Source organism: Pelmatolapia mariae, linkage group LG16_19 (assembly GCF_036321145.2).
Source record: "Pelmatolapia mariae isolate MD_Pm_ZW linkage group LG16_19, Pm_UMD_F_2, whole genome shotgun sequence".
Lineage (NCBI taxonomy): Eukaryota > Metazoa > Chordata > Actinopteri > Cichliformes > Cichlidae > Pelmatolapia > Pelmatolapia mariae.
In genome coordinates this window covers 30,152,571-30,178,741 of record NC_086241.1, presented here as the reverse complement: position 1 = coordinate 30,178,741, position 26,171 = coordinate 30,152,571, and the positions used below count along the sequence as shown (strand labels likewise).

The 26,171-nt window shown below is 42.0% G+C and overlaps 1 protein-coding gene and 1 long non-coding RNA gene across 2 annotated transcripts; one reads left to right on the top strand and one right to left on the bottom strand.

The window, feature by feature from the left end:
• The first annotated feature begins 448 nt into the window (after positions 1–448).
• On the top strand, positions 449–1,297 carry LOC134645906 (uncharacterized). The gene is made up of 3 exons (XR_010096599.1): positions 449–533; positions 620–690; positions 1,205–1,297. It is a non-coding gene; the product is annotated as an uncharacterized LOC134645906 (long non-coding RNA).
• A 19,842-nt stretch (positions 1,298–21,139) lies between these two features.
• On the bottom strand, positions 21,140–22,358 carry LOC134644543 (trace amine-associated receptor 13c-like). The gene is made up of 2 exons (XM_063497632.1): positions 22,186–22,358; positions 21,140–21,953 (listed from the first exon to the last, which is right to left on the bottom strand). Exons 1-2 carry the CDS (start codon positions 22,356–22,358, stop codon positions 21,140–21,142), a joined length of 987 nt encoding a protein of 328 aa, XP_063353702.1.
• Positions 22,359–26,171: the final 3,813 nt, after the last annotated feature.

Below are 26,171 nucleotides of genomic sequence, written 5' to 3'. Positions count from 1 at the left end.
AAATACAATTTTTATTTTAGGTTGTCAAAATCTCCTCACAATCTGTACTGCTGTTGGACCCTTTTGGAAATGAAGGTTGTTATGAAAGGAAAATTATGCGTAACTGGAGGTATTCATCATTCATTAATTATCTGTTTTGGGTTGTTTGGTTTGTGGGGTTTTTTTTTTTATTATTATTTAGAGCAAAATGCTGGCTACATTTTAAAAACTTGTTTTATTTTTATTAAGAATTTTCTGAAGATGAAAGGAAAGGAAGAGTCCCGAGTGGATTGGAAAATGGAGACTCTGCCACACAACAAGCAGATGGACTCCAGCAGTTGTGGAGTTTTAGTGTTGAAGGTATTTAATAAGCAATTGTATTTAATTGTATTTATTGTATTTAACTAGAATTAAGTTAATCAATTGCAATTACTGTAACATATTTTACAGTTTGCCGAACACTATGAGTGGAGAGGTTACTAGGGTGCTGTCCACTCCAGAAGCCATTGGGCTGCAACGCACAGAAATTGCTTGCGAACTGCTAGAACATCAAAGTAAGTTGAGTCATGTGCTTTTGTATTGCAATAGCACTTTCAGTTTTGTTTAAAAACTGTTAGGTTGAACGCCAGTGTGTTTCTAGGTAATGCTGATGACTACTGTGTGGTTTGTTCCATGCTGGAAGCCGATCCTGAGTCCAGTATGATTGAAATGGTAAAACAAATAAACCACAAATGCAATATACAGTGGCTTGCAATAGCATTCGGCCCTCTTGAACTTTTCCACATTTTGTCACATTACAGCCACAAACACAAATCAATTTTAATTGTAATTCCACGTGAAAGACCAATACAAAGTGGTGTACACGTGAGAAGTGGAACGACAATCATACATGATTCCAAACAATTTTTACAAATGAATAACTGAAAAGTGGGGTGTGCGTAATTATTCAGCCCCCTGAGTCAATACTTTGTAGAACCACCTTTATCTGCAATTACAGCTGCCAGTCTTTTAGGGTATGTCTCTACCAGTCTCTAGCTGGTAGAGACATTGGTCTTTCATGTGGAATTCCAATAAAATTGATTCATGTTTGTGAATGCAATCTGACAAAATGTGGAAAAGTTCAAGGGGGCCGAATACTTTTGCAAGCCACTGTAGTAATTATTTTCTCATGAAATTTGTAATGTTGGTTAACACACTTACACCCCCCCTCCTTCTCCCTCTTCAGGTGCAGTGTGAGTTTTGTCTCAGATGGGCACATTTTGGATGTGCTCAATATGAGAGCAGCCTGGTCAAGTACTTGTGCGACAAATGTGCATAATTTGTTATGAATACTGTTTCTTTTCCACTTCTTTCTCCCTGTGTTCTGTTGGATCTGTAAATATCAAATATATATATCTGTAAATATATGCTGTCAGTCACAGTAAAGTACAAAGAGCAGCCTGGTCAAGTACTTGTGTAAAAAAATGTGCATAATTTGTTATAAATACTGTTTCTTTTTCAGTTCTTTCTCCCTGTGTTCTGTTGGATCTATAAATGTCAAATATATGTATCTGTAAATATATTCAGTAAATATATACTGTAGCTATAAGGGAGTGAGTTCATTGTCAAAGTTTATATAGTCAGGTGTTCCAATCACTTCAATGGTGACAGCTGTATAACTTAAGCACCTTGGCATGCAGACTGCTTCTACAAACAAGTGCCAAACCATGCTACCTTTGTTATTATAAACTAGAAGCATACTCTGACGGGAAGAATTACGTGCCAAACCATGCTACCGTTGTTATTATAAACTAGAAGCATACTCTGACGGGAAGAATTACGTGCCAAAACATGCTACCGTTGTTATTATAAACTAGAAGCATACTCTGATGGGAAGAATTACGTGCCAAAACATGCTACCTTTGTTATTATAAACTAGAAGCATACTCTGACAGGAAGAATTACGTGCCAAACCATGCTACCATTGTTATTATAAACTAGAAGCATACTCTGACGGGAAGAATTACGTGCCAAACCATGCTACCGTTGTTATTATAAACTAGAAGCATACTCTGACGGGAAGAATTACGTGCCAAACCATGCTACCTTTGTGAATGCGACCTACAAGCACACTTTAATGGGTAAAAAGAAGTGTCAAACCGTACTGGCTTTATGATTATCAGCTACAAACATACTCTGATGGGCAAAGTTAAGTGGCAAACTGTCATACCTACTTAAATTTGTGCTGGAATTATTGTGTGGCAGCAGAAATGTGCATAAATTACGTACAGTAGGACATTTTGCCAAAGTAGGGCAGTTTGTCATAAGGCAGCGTAAAATTATCCTACTGGTAGGACGGTTTGTCAAAGTAGGATGGTTTGTCAGAGGACACCGTAAAATTATCCTACGGGTAGGACGTTTTGCCAAAGTAGGATGGTTTGTCAGAACACCGGGTCCAAACAAAGCGCAAGCGAAAAAGGAGCGAAGGCACACACAACAGCCATGGTTCGTACTGCAATGTTCGATCGCACGACCGGTGTTGTGCCAAAAAGTGATTATCTGCCAAAAACTGATTTCCAATGTATTTTTTATGTGTCATATCTTTTCGTATGTTGATAAATACACTTCGGTGAACAGGGTTTACAAAGGGGTTATATATAGAATTTAAAAATTATGTTTTTCAACTATCTTGTGTTATTGTCCTTACATTATAACCAATCCGGTCCTTTATCCCCACTTAAAATATTTTTACAGAACTATTGTAATATTTGCTGCCATTTCTGCTGTCCTCTTGGCCAACTTAGTCTTACAAAAGACATTTTTAATGTTAATGTTAATGACCTTTTTTAACTGCATAAATAAAAGTCACTCCCAAAAACTGATTGCGGCTTCTACCTTGTTACACGAATGTTGTTTGGGGCTCAAAATGACTTTATGTCATCCATGAGGGATGCATTTGACATATGTTTCACATATTATAGCCCAAAAAGTTACTTGTAGCAGTTTAAATGCGACCAATCACTTTTTGGCAAATACCGGAAATCAGTTTTTGGCAGACAATCACTTTTTGGCACAACACCGGCACAGGAATAAGCTTAAAAAGGGTTTATCTTATTATTCTTTCCCAACCTGGAAGCAACATGAGGGAGCTCATATAGCGGACCTTACCAAAAGAAGGCGTCTAGCCTGGATAGCAGCTGTGAGACGAGCTGATATGCAGTTCGCTTCCATCTCCAGATATCTGTTGGTGTGCTCCAGACATTTTCATTCCGGTAAGTTCTAAATATGTTCATATCACTCTTTATAGCTTAATAATATTATCGTTGCTGGTCTCGGAGGTGATAGAAATTGCGACGAGTGACTTTGCAGACATACATGCTATGTAACGATGCACTAATTATTTCGCACAACTGTAGGGAAGCTTACCTATGAAATGTATGTAATATCTTGCCCGATTATCAATGTGGTAGTTTGCATCAACTTTACAATTCTGGACACATAATATGACAACGAGAGTTTAGCAGTTCCTTGATAAATGTATAACATTAATTGTGGTAGAGGGTGAACCATGGCTATTACACTCGATGCACTCCAGCTGACTTACCTTGGTTTGAATGACGACGTACTCACAGTTTGGCGGCTTCAAAATAGCCAAATCTTGCATCCAGCCGTTAGTAAATTGGATGTGCGCCTCCAGCGACTTGTAATTACGAAACTGGTTCGCAGTGTAAGCGTTTACTCCACAAACAAGATACGTAAAGATGTCGGGGTAGGACAATGGCGGTAAGTCGTCGGGGTCTTTACTCCACTGCCGTATTTCATATGGCTCCACATTTGCGATGCACTCTATTTTTTTCAAGTACCGCCGCTTCGCCTCCGGACGCAATCGGTCTCTATACCATCCATTTCTTTTGAGCTGCTTTTGAGCATGTTTCTTGTGGTCGTCGTTCCAACACATGTGTTTGTTTTGATTTGTGGACCCGGAAAATGGCGCCGCGCTCCCACAATACATTGCGGCGTGACGTCAATTCCAAAGCCCTATTGTCTGAAATTCCAGAAGTGACTCAATGATTAGGCTTACTCCATATTTGTAGTACAGAAAAGTGATTTGTAGTCAGCTAAACGAGGGCTTTTCAGAGAAGTAGTGATCAGTTAATGTTTGAAGAGATTTTACAAAAGAGTATGGGTGAGATAATGATGTTCAGATTTTTAAATGTCACGGCGATTTCTTAATAAAATATCCAGGCCTTAAACAACCGCTATGGTCCACACTGCAGCCCAGCAGGTGGCGGTAAAGCGCCTTTAAATTAGCGGCAGAAGAAGAAGCAGCAGCTAAACGCGGGATGTCAACAAACGTCTAGAACAGGGGTGGGCAATCTCAGTCCACGAGGGCCGGTGTCCCTGCAGGTTTTAGATGTGTCCTCGAACCAACACAGCTGATTTAAATGGCTAAATTAGCTCCTCAACATGTCCTGAAGTTCTCCAGAGGCCTGGTAACGAACTAATCATGTGATTCAGGTGTGTTGACCCAAGGTGAGATCTAAAACCTGCAGGGACACCGGCCCTCGTGGACTGAGATTGCCCACCCCTGGTCTAGAAACTAACTCCTCACAGCGCTTCGTTACATTTATTACCCTGACAGTGCTCGCTGCACTACATAGATAAATGGAAAATGTTTTGCCCGTTTTGTGGCGTTAGCTTCAGCCTCTTCATTCCTTTTTGTGCTTCCTGTGGACGGTCTCTGGAGCTTCATCAACGAGTAACCAGCGAATTGAGTCCTGGTGGTCCATATATAGAAAAGGAAGGTAAATATAACATTTGATTTGCCTGATATTTAAAGGTGTAACTCAAAAAATTTGAATGTTGTGCAAAAGTTGATTTATTTCAGTAATTCAACTTAAAAAGTAAAACCAATATTAAATACTCATTACATGCCAAACTTGACATTTTTAGCCCATTTTGATGATTATGATGATTATGATTTGGAACTTAAGAAAAGCCCAACTTCAAAATTAGAACATTGTGAAAAGGTTCAATATTTTAGACTCAAAGTGCCACTCTACTATGAGCTAATTAATTCAAATCATCTGCAAAGGGTTCCTGAGCCTTTAAATGGTCTTTCTAATTCAGGAGGACTCACAGGATGGGCATGACTGCTGTCCTGGCAGCTGTGGAAAAAAAACATAATTGACATCCTCCATAAGGAACACCTGATGGAGGATTAGGGTTAGGGTTATGTTCACAGCCATTGACATGTCGAAGAGGTTAACACGTGAGGAGCGGATCGAAATTGTGTTGATATCTGGTGAACGCAATAACCGGGTCATTGCAGCAGATTTCAATGCAAGACACCCTACGAGACCACCCATCTCCCATGCTACAGTTAGCAAACTGCTTGCTAAGTTTCGTGAAACTGGTTCAGTGTTGGATTTGCCAAAATGTGTACGCAAGAAAACTGTCACTAATGAAGAAACATCAGTGGCTGTCCTAGCTTCATTCAGCAAGAGCCCACAGCATAGCACTCGCCGCATGTCACTGGAGAGTGGCATTAGTCGAACATCCCTTCGGCGGATATTAGCTACTCACAAATGGCACCCTTACAAACTCCAGCTACTGCACCATCTCAACGAGGATGACCCAGATCGGCGCACAGAATTTGCAGAATGGGCAAAACAAAAATTGGAACAGGACCCTCAGTTCACGCAGAGGATTTTGTTCAGTGATGAGGCAAACTTTTATGTGAATGGTGAAGTTAACAAACAAAACCACCGCTATTGGTCTGACACTAACCCACATTGGATGGATCCCTCCAAGACTGTTGGAACAACAAAAGTGATGGTTTGGTGTGGTATATGGGGTACAACGATAGTGGGTCCATTCTTCATCAATGGAAACCTCAAGGCCACTGGATATTTGAAATTGCTACATGATGATGTGTTTCCCTTTTTATGCACTGAAGCTGGCACGTTCCCTGAGTTTTTCCAGCAAGATGGTGCACCACCACATTATGGGTGCCAGGTCCGAGCATTCCTAGATGAACAGTTTCCTGGAAAGTGGATTGGTCGTCGTGGGCCAGTTGAATGGCCCCCAAGGTCTCCCGATCTGACCCCCTTAGACTTTTATCTTTGGGGTCATCTGAAGGCAATTGTCTATGGTGTGAAGATACGAGATGTGCAGCACCTGAAACTACGGATACTGGATGCCTGTGCTGGCATTTCTCCTGCGGTGTTGCTATCAGTGAAGAGTGGGCGAAGAGGGTTGCATTGACAATCCAACACAATGGGCAGCACATTGAACACATTTTATAAATGGTCAGAAACTTGTAAATAACTCATGAAAGAATAAAGTTACGTTGAAACCAAGCACAGCATTGTTTTTCTTGTGACATTACCAATAAGTTTGATGTGTTACACGGCCCTCTTCCTATTGAAAAAACAAAAGTTGTATCCAAGATGGCCAACTTCTAAATGGCCACCATGGTCACCACCCATCTTGAGGAGTTTGCCCCCTCACATATACTAATGTGCCACAAACAGGACTTTAATATCACCAACCATTCCCATTTTATTACGGTGTATCCATATAAATGGCCCACCCTGTATATCCAGCATTGAATTCCACTGTGTGGAAACATCCTGTATGAGTGGCTCTTTCTGTTGCCCCGGTCTTGTTTGCTTCTGGTGTAGTTCCTCCATATTAGCAGGGCTGTCTGTAATGCATCTAATTTTGCTTGCTTTTCAGTGCTATAAAGCTGCTGAATTTTACTTGAAATAGTCCTTCGGCACAGCAGTTGGAAAATTAGATCACCTGACTTTAACTGTAGCACATTTTCTAACCCTTTATCTTCTTCCACTGATATTGGTCTACAGTCCAGAGTAATCCATTTTTCAAGAGAATTTGTAAGTTTGTCCAATGTTGACTTACTAATTTTGGTCATGAAGCCAGTCATTTCATCAAGTTTGAACTGCTGATACCTTTTTTGGTCCTGGGACTGCTAGCGCTAACAGCTCCCACAGTTTTTGTGCTCACTACAATATGTTTTGCATTTACATGGTACCCTAAGGTTGAAGTGCTTCAGTGGTATGCAAACTCCTTTTTGCACAGTTTGCACAAAACCACATTTTTATCAAGGCTTCTGTCGGGTAGTCTTTTGAAATGAAATTTGCCTCTGATCAGTCCTAGCAATGCTCTTTCTTCTGATTCTTTGGAGCTGATGTGTGCATCAGTGTAATCGGTATACCAGGAAGCCGTTCACTGACAAAAGTTCCCCTTTGCTAGGAATGCAAAGTGTGATTTAATTCGTAAATTATTTTTTACACTTTTTTTTCAAATTAATTAATTGCAATTAACGCGTTAAATTCCCACCGCTAAAAAAACAAAATAAGATAATTAAAAACATAGAAAACAACAGGAAACACAGCTGGAACTAAAGAGACTGGGGAAAGTAAAACTGAATTCTAAACAGACAAGAAAAAGGTTATCAAAAATAAAACGGAATAACATAACAGGAACATCTAAGAGAGAGATGAAGGTCAGATAAGGTATAAGGGAACATAATAGTGGCGGAGAACTAAAACCAAAAGACTAAATTAAGAATACCAACAACAGAAACACATGTAAAAGTATAAATACTCTGATGGATCCTCTGGCTGCGCTGCCAGGTGGTCCTCGGCTAGCATAACTGCTGCCTTTCTGGCTGATGGCAGTGGACCCACTCCCCTCTTTCCATGGAAGCCTTTCTTCCACAATTGCTCCCGCATAATCACATCCAGCAACCATGCCTCCTCCTGAACTAATTCTTATATTATACAACATGCCACATTCACCCAAAAGCACTTTTTTCTATGTTTTTAAGTGCTTGTGGGTGGCTTTTTTTTTCTTTCTCTCATTTTTTTTCCTTGCTCTCTCTCTCAGTTGGTGTGTGTGTGTTGTGCTTACCTCCCTTCCGTGATGACTCCTCCTGTCTCTCCGCCTCTCTGTCAGTGGCTCACCTGGAAGTAATCAGCTGTTCTTACTCACCTGTTGCTCAACAGCTGTTACGCTGGCTACTTAAGGCTGGAACAAACATTAACCCTGTGGGGTCCAGGGTTTAACTGTCCATGTTTGACTAATTTTGATTGTACCTCCATATTTCACCTAAACCAAACTATTTATCTTGCCTTGTTTGGTATCATCCTTTCAGCACACTGTATAACACAACTGATCTAAAATCGGACAGAAAACATAAAATCTGAGTAGAAAAAAATTATATTTTTACTGTAACAACCACGAACATGTTTAACAAGTCATTTTCATAACTTGAAATGCACAAATAAATTGTAAACTTTAAAAATCTATGCACAAGTTTTGCAAACGACAAAGTTATATGCAACGAATTTACCTAAAAATGCAGTCAATGCCTCAGGCATTTTTTGTTTTGTTTTTTTTAATAACCATTGAAAACTATTTACAGAACAATCAGGTGTTCTGCATCAAATAAGAAGTCACATAAATTATTTGTGCTACTGCAAAAAATAGCGTCAACCTGAGAACTGCAGACTTGAAAACATGACGTGTATCACTCCTCCTGTTTTCCACCTGGAGACAGTATAGTCTTTGGTGGCTTTTTGGCAGCATCTGTGACACTGAGTAGTCGCCTCATTGTTTTAACACACAAAACAGAACTGACTACACTACATACTAATAACACACTCCAAACACACTAAATGTCACAAATCTCTCACATCTCAGAACTTGCTCTCTCTTGCCACCGTCACTCCCAAAACTTCCCCCTCTTCCAAAACAACCAAATCCCACATGTTGCCATATAATCTTTTGAAGGTCGTGTGAATTCAATGGACCCCTTGCAGCCTCAGGTGACAGCTTTGTTGTGTTTTATTTGCACAATACGTCCTTTCTTTTTCTTTATGTTAGGAGGTCAGCTTTTCAGCTGCTTCACCACTCCACACTCAGCTGCTCTCTCTTCTTCTTCTTCTTTCTTACATTTGTATTGGCGGTTGGCAAACAACTGAAAGGTGCATTACCGCCACCAACTGGTATGGAGTATGGTCTGGAACGACGCTCAAAAAAATAAATAAATAAATTTAAAAAAATTTAAAAAAATCCTCAAACCCTTCCAAACAGTTTCCCCTCTTTTAAAAACTGAAATAAGGCCTGACTTTTACTTCCCGATTCCTTTCGCAACAAATCAACAAGATCCAGTTTGATTTTTAGGTTACTGAGATTTTGAATCAATTGTCTCCTCTCAACCTGATACCTCTGACACTGCAATATGACATGTTCTATAGTTTCCTCTACCCCACAGTAATCACATTTCCCGGTACTATGTTTCCCTATCATGAATAATGTATTATTCAAGCCAGTATGTCCAAATCTCAGTCTGGATATGATCATCTCCTCCCTCCTAGTCCGTCCTGCATTTCTCATTCCTCCCACCCTCCTTTGAATTTTATACAACCAGCGTCCCTTCCTTTCCTCCTCCCACTGCTTTTGCCATCTTGCTCTCATATCTTGCCTTACCATACTCCTTATCTCTGCTTGGCCAAAACTAACAGCCATGTCAACCACCCCATGTTTTACGGCCTCCTTTGCAACTCTATCTACCTTTTCATTTGCCCATACTCCATAGTGCGCCAGAACCCATAAAAACACAACTGCAAGTCCCATCATGTGTGTCCGGAAAAGTGACTGCTGAATTTCCGCCAAAACATCTGCTCTACTGTCTGAGTGACTATGCTGTAGACTGACCAATGATGAACTGGAATCTGAACAAATGACAGCATGTAATGGCCTCAGCTGCTCTCTCAAGCCCCTGTGTCACTGAAATAGGGTGAGTCTGACCGTTCACACCGCATGCGATAGAGGCGGCCAGAGCGTCAGGTGTACATGTAAAGTCAATGGAAAGAGCGCGATGACACGCGATTGCGTGTCCGGCGAACATGCAGAAGCAGATTTGCGTCGCGAAAACGCCTGAAACGCGCGTCAGTGTAGCGCGTGGGGCGCGTTTGACTCGCGAAGAAAACCACGCGTGTCAGATTCTGTGTTGCATTTTGTGCACACGCGCGTATCGCGCCAACCGCTCGAGTTGGAAAATCTGAACTCCGGCGTCAAATCGCGCCGCGACAACCAATCAGGAGGCCGGTGACGTGGCTCTGACCTAGGTCAAAAGGGCAGATCCAGCCAGAGCCCGTCATACGCCAATCAATATGGAGGAAAAGCTCATCACTGCCGTGGCCAACCATCCAGAGCTATATGATGCCAGCTGCTACTTTTATCGAGACAGGAATAAAAAGGACCTAGCTTGGAGGCACATAAGTGAGGAGATCGGGCAACCTGGTAAGTTCATTCATTCCCCTTTGTAATTGTCATACTGACCCGATGAAGCCGCGCAAAAGCTAGCAAGCCCGCCAACATCCCGCTATTTCCCCACTGATGTACAAATACCTTTCCGCTAACAAGATAATGTGTTCATTCAGAGGACATCTGCAGGAAAAAGTGGAAGAGCCTCAGGGACACCTATAATAAGGAGAAGAGGACGGAGAAGGAGAAGCGGAGCGGGTCTGCAGCAGGATCGGGGAGGAGATGGAAGTTCTTCGCGGTCATGGGGTTTCTGGACCCCTTTCTCACCCCGCGGGAGACCAGCGGTAATGTGGTGCGGACCGTGGAGAACTCCCCCCCCCCCCCGAGGACCAGGGACAGCCCGGAGAGGCAGCAGGGGAGTGTCAGGCAGAAGGTATGTTAACAATGAATTAATGTAGGCAGTAAATTTACGCGTGTCGACATATAGGAATATAGTTTTGTTTACTAACAAACAGCACACAGTGGTCCAGCTGTCCATCCGTCGCTGCCTCACCTTTCCGCAGATTTCTCGTCATTGCACCGGACAGCTATCAACAATGCGCATTGCATGCTGCAGCCCAATTGACAAATCTCCTCCGTGTCGTGTCTCCTGCGCTTGCCAAACCTATCATGTTTGGTTGTGATAACCATCACGTCCAACAGGAAAAAGAGCACAAAAACACGCATAACTATGACCGTCATCCGGAAATGCACACCTGCACCATGAGGGGAAAAGGCGCACGAACATGGCGCATAGACGAAGGAAAAGCGCGCCATAACAATACGTTCACGTGTAAAATCGGTTTGCACTTTGAGAATCAACTTGTGAGAACTGCGACTACTGTCCATGTGCTGCAATAAATGAGAAACCACTGCAAATAATCCCTCTCTGACTATTGGTTTCAACCTGTTAACATGTAATATTGTCCTGATAGAGACAACTGATCATGCAGCAGAGCAAACACCTGTTGCTCCCTCTGGCTCCCCAGTCCCTGGTCCCTCCACCCCTGCTGCTGCACCCACAGGTATGTACATCAAGCACTGATAGCATTTCACTCGCTTGGATTCCCCTGCGATCACCTTTACCAAATATGTACAACCAATCTGTCTATATCCTGTTTTCTCTTTCTTCAAATTTGGAAATGAAAATCGAGTAGCAGCCTTCTCATTCCTTTGTGTTGTTTTGTGCTATGTTTCACAGGCCCACAGAGGAGGACAGCTCGAAGGCGGTCGACGGACGGGTCCCAGGATGGTCCATCGGCGGTGGAGCTGGCCATCCTGGAGTCCCTAAAGAGGCCACGCCTGTCTCCAACAGAGCATTTCCTCCTCGGCCTTGCTCCTGCCCTGGAGAGCATGCCGCCGCAGACACGAGAATCCGTGAAATTCCAAATACATAAATTAGTTCATGACAACAGCACAGCTGTGTTAAATCTGGAAACATTGGACCCCACTGATCAGTAGTTTTCTGATGAGGCAGCAGGCTCTCCAGGGCAGGAACAATGTTGATATTTTTGTCCTCCTCCTCCCCGAGGCTCTTCCACTCCAAGCTGGGTGCTTTTTATTCCTGTCCCCCTGTAAATAGTCTAATGTACATATATTTGTGTTTAATGTTTTTGGTAGTGAAGTTATATATTCTCCCTAATAAACATTTGTAATGACCAATGTCTCCGTGCCACTGCACAGCAAATGTTGACACACGACTTGACACAAGTAGAATTCACACCATGGTATACCAATGACAAAACTATACTACTACAGTGGTATGCAAAAGTGCGGGCAACCTTGTTGAAAGGCACTATCTTCCTGTACAAATCGTTGGTTGGTACAATGGGGATTGCCAGTTAAATACATCATATAGCTGACACACACAGTGACATTTGAGGAGTCAAATGCAGTTCACTGGATTTATACAGAAAGTGTGCAATGACTGTACACTACATCACGCAGGTGCATGAATTGGCAACACAAACAATAGTGTAATGGAATAAATATTTAGTGTATATCAATGTGTGTGTCTCCTATATGATATATGCAAGTGACAGTTTTCATTGTAACAGCGGTTCATACATGAAAATAATGACTGTCAATAAGGTTGCCCACATTTATGCATCACAATGTATATAGGAACATAGTGAAGACAAGTTACTTAATAGAGTAAAAAGAGGATAGTTTATTTTGGAGTGGAGCTCCATTTATTAAGACAAATATAAGACGACAGGAACACTCTTTGGAGGTTTGTGGGTGGCTCTTAAAAGAGCCGTTGTGGGGAAGTCACTCGGACTTCAAACAGGCTACTCCTTTGGCTGCCAAGACACAGCTCCCTCCGCCGAGAAGTGGGCCATGAATTTCTCCCTCACCAGGACAGCCTCTCTGGAGGAGTTGTTTGCTGCTACACGACCCAGGCCTTGCAACGGCTCCACCACAGCAGGTGCCCCTCTGTCGTCCAAACAGCGCAGTAAATTGTGGAGGACACACGTTGCCTTCACACACTTCTCTGCAATTTCAGGACGGAGCTCCATGGGGCGCCGATACAATCTCCACTGTGAGGAGAGGGCACCGAAGGCACCCTCCACTATCATCCTGGCCCTGGAAAGGTGATAGTTAAAGATCCTCTTCTCCAGAGGGAGGAGGCGTCCAGGGAATGGCCTCATGAGCTCACACCGCAGCGGGAACGCTTCATCAGCCACAAAGACATGGGGCTGGGCTCCACGGTGTTCGCCGCCAGGTAGAGGCTGGTCAGGTGGCAGATGGAGAGTCCCAGCCCGAAGGGCCTGACCAAAGGTGGAGTTGGCCAGAATACCACCGTCGCTGGTCCTCCCATACCCACCAACATCAATGATGCGGAAGCGATACCTTGCATCCACAACCGCAAGGAGAACAATGGAAAAAGTTCCCTTGTAGTTGTGGAACATGGATCCTGAGTTGGGGGGTGCCTTCATCTGGACGTGCTTCCCATCCAGAGCTCCACAGCAGAGGGGGAAGTTCCAGCGCTCCTGGAATCCCTCTGCAATGGACCGCCAGTCTGCAGTTGAGGGCACAGCCATGAAGTCGTCCACTAGACAGTCCCAGATGGCTGTCGCTACCTGGGGGATGATCTGGCTCACTGTGGACACACCAACTCGGAAACTGTATGCGATGGTCCTGAAGGAGTCCCCGGTGGCAAGGAACCTGGACATAATTGTTTGAAATCAGTATTATGTGTACTGCAGTTGCAAAATACATTATTCAAATCCCAAAACACTTTTGTGATGTCACATTTAAATTACAAAACATAGATCTTCCTTAAACCATTTTGTAATTATAAGCATAATTACATATTGTATGTTTGATGTAATCTATAACAGTCTGCGGGGATTACATGGAAATATTCAACTATCCCAGAATTAAACCTGGTCTACATAACAGAAAAGCGGTGTGTATCACTACAAAGCAAACACCGAGAGCATACACTGATAGACACCACAGCCATGCTATCATTGTGAACACTGATAACAACATAGATCGAATAAAATCGGGACTTGATGGGACCTTTCGAGTATCGCTGGTAATATTATATACAGTCGTCTCTTTACCACAGTTTGCTATCAGTAAACACCGACGGCATTCACTGTTAGCATAGCACATCCATGTTAGCAGTGTATGAACGGATGGTTTAGCATATATTAGCACAGGTATCAATAACGGACTACCATTTTAAACACTTTTACTGACCTCAGGCAGATGGACAGACGCTCTGCAGGTGGGATTGAGCGCCTGTAGTTGGTGTCTCGGCGGGCGATCCTGGGACCGACGTGGGAAAGCAGGTCCTCAAACTGGCCGGGTGACATACGGTGGTATCGCTGGAATCGGCCGTCATCTAGGCGCAGCTCCTGGAGCAAATGGTGAAACTCACCAAACTGCTCACGCCTCTGGAGGAGCTGATGGACCCGGGTACGGCGAGGACGTCTTTTACACCGTTGCTCTGCTCTCCACAGTAGATAGAGAAGGCTGACTCTCTCTTCAAGCTCTAGCTCGACAGCTGCCATCTTGCAAAGATACCATCTGGCACACCTTCCTCCCACATCCCTCCCACATTCCTCCCACATTTCCGGTTCGCGCGCGTGGAAAGATGCAATTTTGAGGCGCGGTGGATTTTTGCTGGACATGCGTTGAGGTGCACGCGTCAAATTAGGGGCGTTTGGGGCATTTTCGCTCGCCTCTATCGCGTTCGGTGTGAACGCACGGTGTTTACTGAGTGGCACCAGTTGCCCTGCCAGCAACCCTGGCACTGCCCCTCGAGCCTGCTGCACCACCCCTCCACTGCAGTGGTGCCACAGACCACACCCCTGCCACAGGTTGACATTGTACATTCTTCCACCAATAGTAAAAAAAAAGGGGGGGAGGGGTTGTTTTTTGTAACAAGCACCTTGTGATTTCGAGCGCTGTGCTTAGAAAATGCTGTTTTTATTGTTTCAGGAGTATTTTCTATCAAAACTCTAGTTTTATGTGGCCTGTCAACACAATTAAACTGGCATATAGTTTGCAGTCTACACTTTTAACACAAGTTGAAATGGAGACCACAACCGGGGCTGTTGTGGACCGGCCCTTATCCTCCTCCGGGGAAACAAATCAGGCAGTTTCTGGGTTTAGCCAATGTAGCAGAATGAATATTATATTTCAATACTGGCTTATTGATCCTGCTACTAGCCACTCACATTAGATGGCGCTGCTCTAAATAGTAGCTGCCATCTGAGCATCCCTGACTTGTTCACCTGTTACTGTACGCATCCAGGCCACTTGACTTCTTTAGCTGTTACAGAGATAACCTGTGGATTATTTCCCTGAAGCCTCCCATCGAATGCTGGTTGTGGCTGCAGAAGCCTCCTATAGGCCACTTTGTTTGCAAATTGGGCAATGCTGTGTAATCGAAAGAGTGGGCCTCAGTGGGTGGCTGATAGCTTTATAGCAGGGCCACTACTGCTTCTCCAGGCTACATTTACAGAACCATACATGCAATACATAGGAACCTGTTAATGTGCATGTTAATGTTTTTAATTATTTAATTAGAGCAGTCATACAGTGGCTTGCAAAAGTATTCGGCCCCCTTGAACTTTCCCACATTTTGTCACATTACAGCCACAAACATGAATCAATTTTATTGGAATTCCACGTGAAAAACCAATACAAAGTGGTGTACACGCGAGAAGTGGAAAGAAAATCATACATGATTCCAAACATTTTTTACAAATAAATAACTGAAAAGTGGGGTGTGCGTAATTATTCAGCCCCCTTTGGTCTGAGTGCAGTCAGTTGCCCATAGACATTGCCGGATGAGTGCTAATGACTAAATAGAGTGCACCTGTGTGTAATCTAATGTCAGTACAAGTACAGCTGCTCTGTGACGGCCTCAGAGGTTATTATGGGTGAGGGGGAAGAATGTTGACCATCTCGTCCGGAAACTTCAAGAGGGGATAGGTAAAGTAGAAAAGTGGGGTGTAGAATGGGGTTTTAAATTTTCTGTTGAGAAAACTAAAGTAATGTTTTTCACAAATAAGAAAATTGGGGGAAATAAACGGTTATACTTGTATGGGAAAGAGTTGGAAAGGGTGGATTGTTTTCGTTTTTTGGGTGTGGTTTTTGACAAGAGATTAACTTGGAAACATCACATAGAGCACGTTGTGGGGAAAAGTAAAAAGGTTCTTAATATTTTGAGGTGTTTAGCGGGACTGACATGGGGTGCTAATTTTGCTGCACTTAAGAGTATTTATCTCACGATGATTCGATCAAGATTGGATTATGGGTGTGTGGTGTATGGATCAGCGGCTAAGACTTCCTTGAAGAAGCTGGATGTAATTCAAGCTCGAGCACTGAGACTTTGCTTAGGGGCAGTTAAAACAACACCAATATGTGCTCTAGAAGTGGAATCGGGAGAAATGCCGCTGTATATTAGAAGGCAACAGCTGTTGGTTAATTATTGGATAAATTTGAAAGGTCATGAAGAAAACCATCCTGTTAAGAAAGTGTTAGGGACTTGTTGGGAAAGAGGAAAGGTTTTTAAAAATAGTTTTGGGTGGGTTGGGGATGATAGAGCAAGAACTTTTAAAGTGTATGACAAAGACTTCAATCAGACAGTGTTGTGGCCTTTACGACCCATATGGACATTGAAATATATTGACGTAGACAGATCATTAACGGACACTAAAAAGAGGAAAGTGACCACAGATATTTGTCAAAAATTCTATAACAGATTGGACGGCAAATACAGTGACTTTTTACAGGTGTATACAGATGGGTCAAAAGATCCTAAGACTGAAGCGACTAGTGCAGCAGTGGTAATTCCGGAGTTAAATATCAAGATTGCGAAACAAACAACTCGTCTGGGTGTATATGCAGTTGAATTGTATGCCATACTGCTGGCTCTAGAATGGGTGGAAGACAGCAGAGTCTCCAAAGTACTGATATGCAGTGATTCATTGTCCGCATTATTAAGTATTGAACAAGGATACACAACTACCCATCAGCAAATTCTGTATGACATTCTTTTTGCTCATCATAGACTGTCTGACCAAAATAAACATGTGGTAATAATGTGGACCCCGGCTCGTGGGTATTTTGGGTAATGAAAGCGCAGATAGGTTGGCCAAAGCAGCTGTTAAAAGAGTCGACATAGATGTACAGATATCATTGTCAAAATCTGAAGGGAAAAGTGTAGTTTGGACAGAAAGTAAGAACTTCTGGCAAATGGGATGATGACACAAAAGGGAGACATTTATATAGGGTGCAAAACACAATAGAAGCTAAGAGGAGTAGCGGATTAAAGAGACAAGAGGTGGTTGTTATTAGTAGAATACGAACGGGCCACTGCTTTTTAAATGGTACTCTTTTTAGGATAGGTAAACATCTGACTGGGTTGTGTGATGGGTGCACTGATATGGAGACGGTTGAGCATGTACTCCTTAGTTGTAGGAAGTATGCAAGTCACAGGAGGGTGATGTGGGGTGAAATGAGTGGTGGAAGGGAACTTCCGTTTGAACAAGTGGTTAATAAGTTAAGTCATGGTGAAGGGAAAGTGGTGGTTTTTCGTTTTTTTTTGAGAAATACTGGTCTCATCAAGAGGATCTAAGGATTCAGGAGTGACGGACGATTAACAGCCAGGAGATGGCAGTAATGCAACAGTTCTGGATGCAAGCTGCCGTTAAACTTGACTGAAGAAGAAGAAGAAGAAGGCCTCAGAGGTTGTCTCAGAGATTATTGGGAGCAACAACACCATGAAGTCCAAAGAACACACCAGACAGGTCAGGGATAAAGTTATTGAGAAATTCAAAGCAGGCTTAGGCTACAAAAAGATTTCCCAAGCCTTGAACATCCCACGGAGCACTGTTCAAGCCATCATTCAGAAATGGAAGGAGTATGGCACAACTGTAAACCTACCAAGACAAGGCCGTCCACCTAAACTCACAGGCTGAACAACGAGAGCGCTGATCAGAAATGTAGCCAAGAGGCCCATGGTGACTGTGGACGAGCTGCAGAGATCTAAAGCTCAGGTGGGGGAATCTGTCCATAGGACAACTATTAGTCGTGCACTGCACAAAGTTGGCCTTTATGGAAGAGTGGCAAGAAGAAAGCCATTGTTAACACAAAACCATAAGAAATCCCATTTGCAGTTGCCACAAGCCATGTGGGGGACACAGCAAACATGTGGAAGGTGCTCTGGTCAGATGAGACCAAAATGGAACTTTTTGGCCAAAATGCAAAACGCTATGTGTGGCGGAAAACTAACACTGCACATCACTCTGAACACACCATCCCCACTGTCAAATATGGTGGTGGCAGCATCATGCTCTGGGGGTGCTTCTCTTCAGCAGGGACAGGGAAGCTGGTCAGAGTTGATGGGAAGATGGATGGAGCCAAATACAGGGCAATCTTGGAAGAAAACCTCTTGGAGTCTGCAAAAGACTTGAGACTGGGGCGGAGGTTCACCTTCCAGCAGGACAATGACCCTAAACATAAAGCCAGGGCAACAATAGAATGGTTTAAAACACAACATATCCATGTGTTAGAATGGCCCAGTCAAAGTCCAGATCTAAATCCAATCGAGAATCTGTGGCAAGATCTGAAGACTGCTGTTCACAAATGCTGTCCATCTAATCTGACTGAGCTGGAGCTGTTTTGCAAAGAAGAATGGGCAAGGATTTCAGTCTCTAGATGTGCAAAGCTGGTAGAGACATACCCTAAAAGACTGGCAGCTGTAATTGCAGCAAAAGGTGGTTCTACAAAGTATTGACTCAGGGGGCTGAATAATTACGCACACCCCACTTTTCAGTTATTTATTTGTAAAAAATGTTTGGAATCATGTATGATTTTCGTTCCACTTCTCACGCGTACACCACTTTGTATTGGTCTTTCACGTGGAATTCCAATAAAATTGATTCATGTTTGTGGCTGTAATGTGACAAAATGTGGGAAAGTTCAAGGGGGCCGAATACTTTTGCAAGCCACTGTATGTATGACAACTTAGCCTAATATTGCGAAGCTGTTTGCTCTAAATTGAGGGTGAAATTTATTGTGTTTGTACATTTGGTTTGTGAATGTTTTGACTTGTAGATTCTTTTGTGTTACACCACTGGAAAGAAGCAATTTTTCTAGCTGCAGTTTACCAGTGTGTTTCTATAGTAGGGCTAAATTTAGTTTAGGGTTTTTTTTTTTTGTTTTGTTTTTTTGTTGAAGTACATTAACAACTTTTGTTTCTTTTATTCAGACACAGAAGGCTTAAAATTGAAGTGACTGGGGTGCCTTGGTGGTGGGACCGTCCGTGTCCTATGCACCCTTGGTTTGAGCTGCACCATAGTGTGAGCTCCACGTATGCATTTTTCTGGACCTGTCCTCATTTTGCATCCTATTCACCCACTGGTAAGCCACAGCTCTGAATTTTAGAATACATGTGCAACTGATTCATTGGTTCTTTCATGTGATATTTTAATAGTTGTCAATAAATTGTTTGTTTTTACACTGAACCATGTCTCTGTTACGACCTAAATGCCTTGTTGATAATTAACATAGTCTCAACTCAGTATTCTCTGGGTGAAATTCCCAGGGTGCCGTTGTTGGGTTTCCATTAAATTGTGAGAGCTTTCAGCTTCAAATTGCCGAGCCGCCATTTGGGTGTGTGCGTGTGACATCACTGGTTCTTTGCTCTTTTCTGTATCCGAGCTCCACCACCTCATGCTGCCGCAGCGAACTTCTACGGCATTTCATTTAAAACTATGGTAGAGTTGTTGCTACTATCACTGGAACTCCGAAACTCAGGAAGCATTCGATAAACTGAAGCAACTGTTTGCCTCTCGTTTGAATTTATTGTCGAGCTTTACACTTTCAAAACTTGGTTTAAATCATTTAATGTATTTGTCAATTAATTCATTTAATGAATTAACTGTTCAAATGAAGTAATAATCAACATTAATGATAAATTGTGTTTATTTAAGAAAAATATTAGGCCTTTTTTAGTTTGATGGTAGATCCACATTTCGAAAAAGCTGGGAAAGGACCAAACTGGATGTAGGATGTAGAGTGTGACAAAATTCCGCCCAACTATTTGCCTGTTCTCGCAAATGCTTGATTGCAGTTCTTGTTGCCAACTGTGCACAACCATCAGCCTTATTGGGCAATTACTTTTTCACATAGGGCCAGGTAGGTTTGGATAACCTTTTCCCCCATAATACATTAAATCATTATTTTAAAAAATGCACTTCTTTTTTTTCTTCTTTTTTTTTTTTTACATATTAGAAGGTATTTAATGAGCTGAACATGTATGTGCAAAAGATATGCAAAAAAACTAAGAAATCAGGATGGGGCAAATTAATTTTGAAAAAGATTTTAACAGCAGTTTTTTTTTTTTGGTTTTTTTTTTGATGTGCTGCTTCAAAAGGACGGACATTTTTTAGTTAATAAATTTATTTAAATGGCTGACTTTCTCAGTTTGAACATCTTATGTTTTCTATGTACTACTGTGAATAATCTTTTTTGAAATATGTTTGTATACTATTTGTATATTACATTGCATCAATGTTGAGTTGGATTATTAATGTATATAATTATATAAAATGAGAAATGACAGCTTAATCGTGTCTCTCATTGTCATCTCTTACTTTCAATCTCTCAAATTGTCTCAAAGAATGTCAATTTCCCACTAATGTTATTATACTTTTTGGAAGATTTTTATATCTGTGGGGAAAAAAAAAAAAAAGCAGTTGTCATGTTTTCTTGCTGTGTGCCTTTAATGTCTCTTCTGCTTATCTTTGACCCAGCTACCACAGGTCGAGAGGGAGGGTAAATCCCGGATAGGCTGCAGGGCTAACACAGAGACAGACAGAGCGAGCGATTCACATTCATACCACCACGCAATTTACAATCATGTCTTTGGGAGGACATGAGGAAAAAGAGAGACATTTACACCAGGCCTGGTGGGATGGAATTCACGACCTTCTTGCTGTGAGGCAACAGTGCTTAGACACTATGCTGCATGCTACCTGAATATATAGCTAACAAAATAAATGATGAAATTTAGTAGGCAGCATTTCCTCATAAAAATGGTTGTAATGTTTATCAGTAAATTGGAAATTAGAAAAAGTGTGGTAAACTTGCCACTTGTAGTTTTCTTTATCAGACTTATGATGTAATTGCATTTAATGTATGTTTTCCATCACGAAAATAAAGTGTTTTGTGTTGAATTCATGTAACTGAATTTAAAAGAAAAAAACTCCTTTGTTCCTCAATTAATTCTTGTGTCAGTCAAAAGCAATTTTACATTTCCAGATGAGGCAATTTACTGACTTACAATCTTAGTAAAACGTCTTTCATAGTTTTTTCATAATATGTTGGCTTCATTTGTGTCATGTGTAAAGATCTGGAGAGTGATGATACGTTTAACAGCGTTTCTAAACCAGGAGTAAAACAGGGCATAGATCAAAGGGTTTAGACAAGAGTTAAAATAAATGACAGTTATAAAGAAAACAGTAGCTGGATCGTTGAGCATGCCTTCTGCAAAAAAGGTAAAAAAATAAGATGGACAGTAGCATAACAGAAACACAACTACAAGAATCCCCAGAGTCCTGGCTGCTTTCAGCTCAGATTTGTTTGCTTGATTCAGTGAACGCTGAAGTGTGACAGCTGTAACATGAGAGCGCATGGCGCGAGCCTGAGACACAGCCACTACAAATACTCTTGTATAAAGAACTATGATGACCATAACCGGAATTAAAAAAAATAAAACAAGGTCAATAATCCCTGCCATATCATTAATGAAAAACACACACTCTCCGTAGCAGGAATTATACCTGCCTGGTTGAATCAGGATGTCCTTTGTATAAAAACTACAGTAGAAAATAGCATAAAACCAGCACAGACAAACACTGAGTTTCACTCTTGCCACAGTAATTCTGTTGGGATAATGCAGAGGGTAACAAATTGCTACATAGCGGTCAACTGATATTAAAAGTATGTTCCCTATTGTAGCACAGACGAAACTGAAGTTTAGATACCAATAAACAGAACACATAAGGTCACCAAGTATCCAACAAGTTGTGTTTCTAAAGATTTCTAATGGCATCAACAGGAGACCCACAAAAAAGTCTGAGACAGCCAGAGAGACAAGCAGGATGTTAGTGGGTGTGTGCAGCTGCCTGGAGAGAAACAGAAAATAAAATATTACACATTAACAATGTAAAATTCAGTCTTCAGTGAAAATTGCATGAGTAAAAAAGTTCCATACGAAATTAATGATTCAGTCTGGGAAAATAACACATTTAGGCATGATTAAAATACACCAATTATGTGAAATATTTACTTCATTAATCAGTTATTATTTTAACAGCTCTAACACTTTGCAATTTAAACTAAGAGGTTAATCTCTGCCTGAAGTGGGAGACTGAGATGATGACAAGAAGGTTTAGAGCAGCAGTGATCGGAGAGAAGAAGGACAGCACAATGTTCAGGAGCAAAGATCTGGACCAGTGAAGTGTTGGGTTCCTGCAGGAACTGTTGAGGAGCTGTGGAAAACAAAACTCGGCTCCTTTCTGTATCTCCATCATCAGGCAGCTTCAGCTCTCATCAGAATTTTATTTAACAGAGTGGATTTTATGCAAGCCACCCCCCAACCCCCACCCAGTCATTCCATTGATTTATTATGCATACTGAAGTCATGGTTAAATTTGTTGGTTTGTTGATGACTTTTACTCTGTAAAGTATTTTTTCTATTTTGAATAATAATAAAAGGTTATGACTCAATTATTTTTTAATTAATGTGCATGTGATACCACATGCAAATTGAATCAGAAAAGACTCATCTTCCCTTTGAAACCTGAATTGGGATAGCCTCTTTTGATAGTGTCACAACGAGAATAAAGACTGGAATACAAACTTGACCTCCAGGGAGGTCCTGGCCTTTGGAAACAGAACTCATATTAATGTGGGCCTGTATCAAATTCAAACTCTCTGTCACGGCTGGGGCAGCAGTCGTGTGGCGTCGTGAGAGGAAGGATCCAAAATGCAGGTACTGGCTGGGGTGCGAGTGAGCTTTATTTACAGAAGTGACAAAGTGGCAAAACAGGAAGAGCAGAACCTAAACTGGGGAAAACTAAAGAACTAACCTGAAAACATAAGGACACGGGATGAGGAGCAAAATGCACAGACAATGATGGCAGAGAGACGCAGAGTGAACACTGGGTTACACAGAGAAATGCAGAGTAACTCAGTGGATTCACGGAGAAACACAGATGACGCGACGAGGAGCACAGGCAGACACACACTATAAATACACACACCAGGTAATCAGGAAATGGCACACAGGAGGGGACACAGCTGGAACTAATGGGCATTACGAGACACAAACCTACAAAGTAAAACAGGAAACTCACAGGCTGTTTTACAACACAAACTCGGGGACACAAACAGAGCACAGAGGACAGACTCAGGTAGGGCTGGATCGTTGAGCATACCTTCTACAAAAAAGGCATAGAAATAAGATGGACAGTGGATAAGATGGAAAGTAAATAATCATTTTACTAAATTGCAACTCCAGCTGCAATTTAAAGTTATCTCTTGTGGCAAACAGATGTTTGAAATTTATATGGAGAGAAAAAATGGATTTGATTCAAGGTTTCTGGCTTCGATTCTCAACCTGTTGGTAGGCAGCTCTAAACACCACAGCCAGAAAACTTTGGATTTCATCGAGAAGGTGAGAGATGTCATTATTTAGCCAGATGAAACAATGGCCTTGTTTGATGGTATATCTCTCTTCAATTGTGCTCCAGTCACGGAAGCAGTGGAGGTAGTTTGTAAAACCCCAACATCAGCAACAGGACCACTCTTGGTCTTCAGAATCAGAAATACTTTATTAATCCTGAAGGAAATTATGGGTTACAGCAGGCAGCATGCTGGTTGGTTCATGTGCTCTAACAAAGGAACCCTCCTGCCAAACTTAGTTTACACAAACATCACATTGGAAAGACAGGTCAGAGAAGGAGGCTGATAAAGAAAAACAACGAAAATACACAATATGAGGTGAGAGGAGGAGAAAAAAGAACTCCAACCAGACTGAGCTTCTAATGGAAAAAACAGTTTGAGAACGGAAAAAAAACACCTGGCACAAAAAAGCACATGAATCTTAATACACCATAGAATCACATGACAAGCAACAGGGGTGGGTATGGGGTGAGAGTGAGCCGGTGTAGACAGCGCATCCAGTCCTGCTGCATCTCTGCACTGATCCAGTCGACCCGCTATCTGCATCGGGAGGGGAGACGCATCTAAGGCATTTGGAAGGGGAGGGGGGTAGAGTGTATATCTGTATCTGTGTACGTGTGTGAGCCCATGTGTGTATGTATCCTGAGCTCAGCTGAGAGAGTGCCCTTCGCCCAGCCAAGCTGAGTAAACAGTCTTCCAGCCGACCCAGGTGGACTTGGAGGGATCTGGGAGAAAGTCAGTGTGTCTCGTTATCGCTATCAGGGATGGAACTGTGTCTTCATTCCACGAATTTCACATACAAGGTTCAGTACTACACGCAGAAACATGGAAGTGCCATGGGTTCCCCATTTTCACCCATTGTGGCTAACTTGTACATGGAAGAAGTGAAAAAGAGGGCAACCAAGTCATTGGTTTAGGTATGTGGATGACACCTCGGTGAAAACCAAATCTCAGGACATACCACAGAGCAAACACCATGCCCACAGATACAGCGGCCAGGGAAGCAGAAGAACATCATATCAAGAAGGCCCTGAGTAAATGTGGTTATCCCATTTGGGCATTTTTCAAAGCTGAGAAGGTGCCTAAAGATCTAAAGAAAGCTCCAGGTAATCCAGGAGAGAAGGACAACTTCTGCCTAAGTGAAAACCTATAGTGATCCTTTATGTGTCAGGAGAATTGTTGAAAATGCATTTTCTCTAAGCACCGCATCTTCGTGGTTTTTAAACCCCAAAACAGGATCTGGGCCCCTGGCACAAATACAGTAAAATAGTGTACTCTGTTAAGTACCAAGAGGATTGCTATTATTTATACATTGGGGAAACCAAACAACCTCTGGCTAAGTGGATTGCACCACACAGAAGAACTAACTCGTCAGGCCAGGATTCTCCAGTCTATTCACACCCACAGGTCAGTGGCCACTCTATAAATGATAAGGATGACATTCTGAACAGGGAGGAACGCTGGTTTGAACAGGGAGCAAGAAGGCCATTTGTGTGAAAAGGGAAAGACCTTCTTTGAATCCTAAGGATATATCTTTCACCATCTTACAATTATGTGATTGTAGCCATTCCCCATCTCTCTGTGAATGGTACTCATGGCCTTTGATCAATGGTCATGACAATTTGCATATCAATGATCAAGAAACTGACCTCACAGCCCATTGTTCATCAGTGGTGCTAGTTTCAGGCATTGTGCAGATGTACTGTTTATAAGGTTGGGGAAACCTACATTCAGCTGAAGAAGTCACTTGGTGGATGAGTGACAAAACGTTTCTCTCACTGAAAATGTTACGTCCAGATGAACAGAATCAACCTTTTTGGGATATGTGTAGAGTACATATGTTTAGGATGTGTTGCCATGAGTAATCCAGAAATAGCATTAGCAAGAATCCTGTGGCTATTCAGTGTCCAATAAAGACAGGTTGTTAGTTGTTTTCCTACAGATCAATGGTGGGAGAGTGAGACACTACACAGATTAAGTGTAGACAGGAAGCTGTGTAATGTTGTTCAGTGCCATTCAGTTCAGTTCATTCCTAAAGGCCCAGCAACTTCAGTGTTTAGTCTCCCTGCTTTATCAAACCTAATTTGACTGGTCAGATAATTTGATCAGTGTGTGCTTGGGTGCTCAGAAACACATTTATATTGAATAAATCCTACTAATATAGACAATCAAGGATAGTTTATTAAGTTTGTTTTAGAAGGGCGAGAAGGAAACATAAAGCATTCAGGAGGGTATGGGTCAGTATCTTCTTTTTCTTCTGAGAGTGATCTTCTGGAGTCATCACCAGTGTTACTGCGCTGTAAAACCCAACAGTGCATCTTACTAAAAGAAGTAAGTTGTTCTTACTCAGTTCTGAAAAATAGTTAAAGTAACTTTCATGAAGTGTGTTAGGTAGACCCAAAAGTATACACTTGATATAATAACTTTATTGTAATAAGTACACATGATGTTTTTGTAACGTTTTAAGTACTGTTGCTTTAAACTGTTTAAGTTGTGCTAATTCATTTGTATTAGTCATCATCCACAGCCCCGCCCCCAGTGTTTTCCCTGGACTTGTCGGCCATGAGATACGAGCCTCGTCAAGAGAAATTTTGCAAGAGTGGAAAGTACAAGATAAATGTTATTTTTATGTTTTTTGTTAATGCTTACTTCTAGCA

Excerpts from the sequence above, each read along its gene's own strand:
- LOC134644543 (XM_063497632.1), bottom strand. The coding sequence starts at position 22,358 with ATGGAGATACAGAAAGGAGCCGAGTTTTGTTTTCCACAGCTCCTCAAC. Across the intron at positions 21,954-22,185 it reads ATCTCAGTCTCCCACTTCAG|GCAGCTGCACACACCCACTA; the intron begins GCAGAGATTAAC and ends GTTTCTCTCCAG.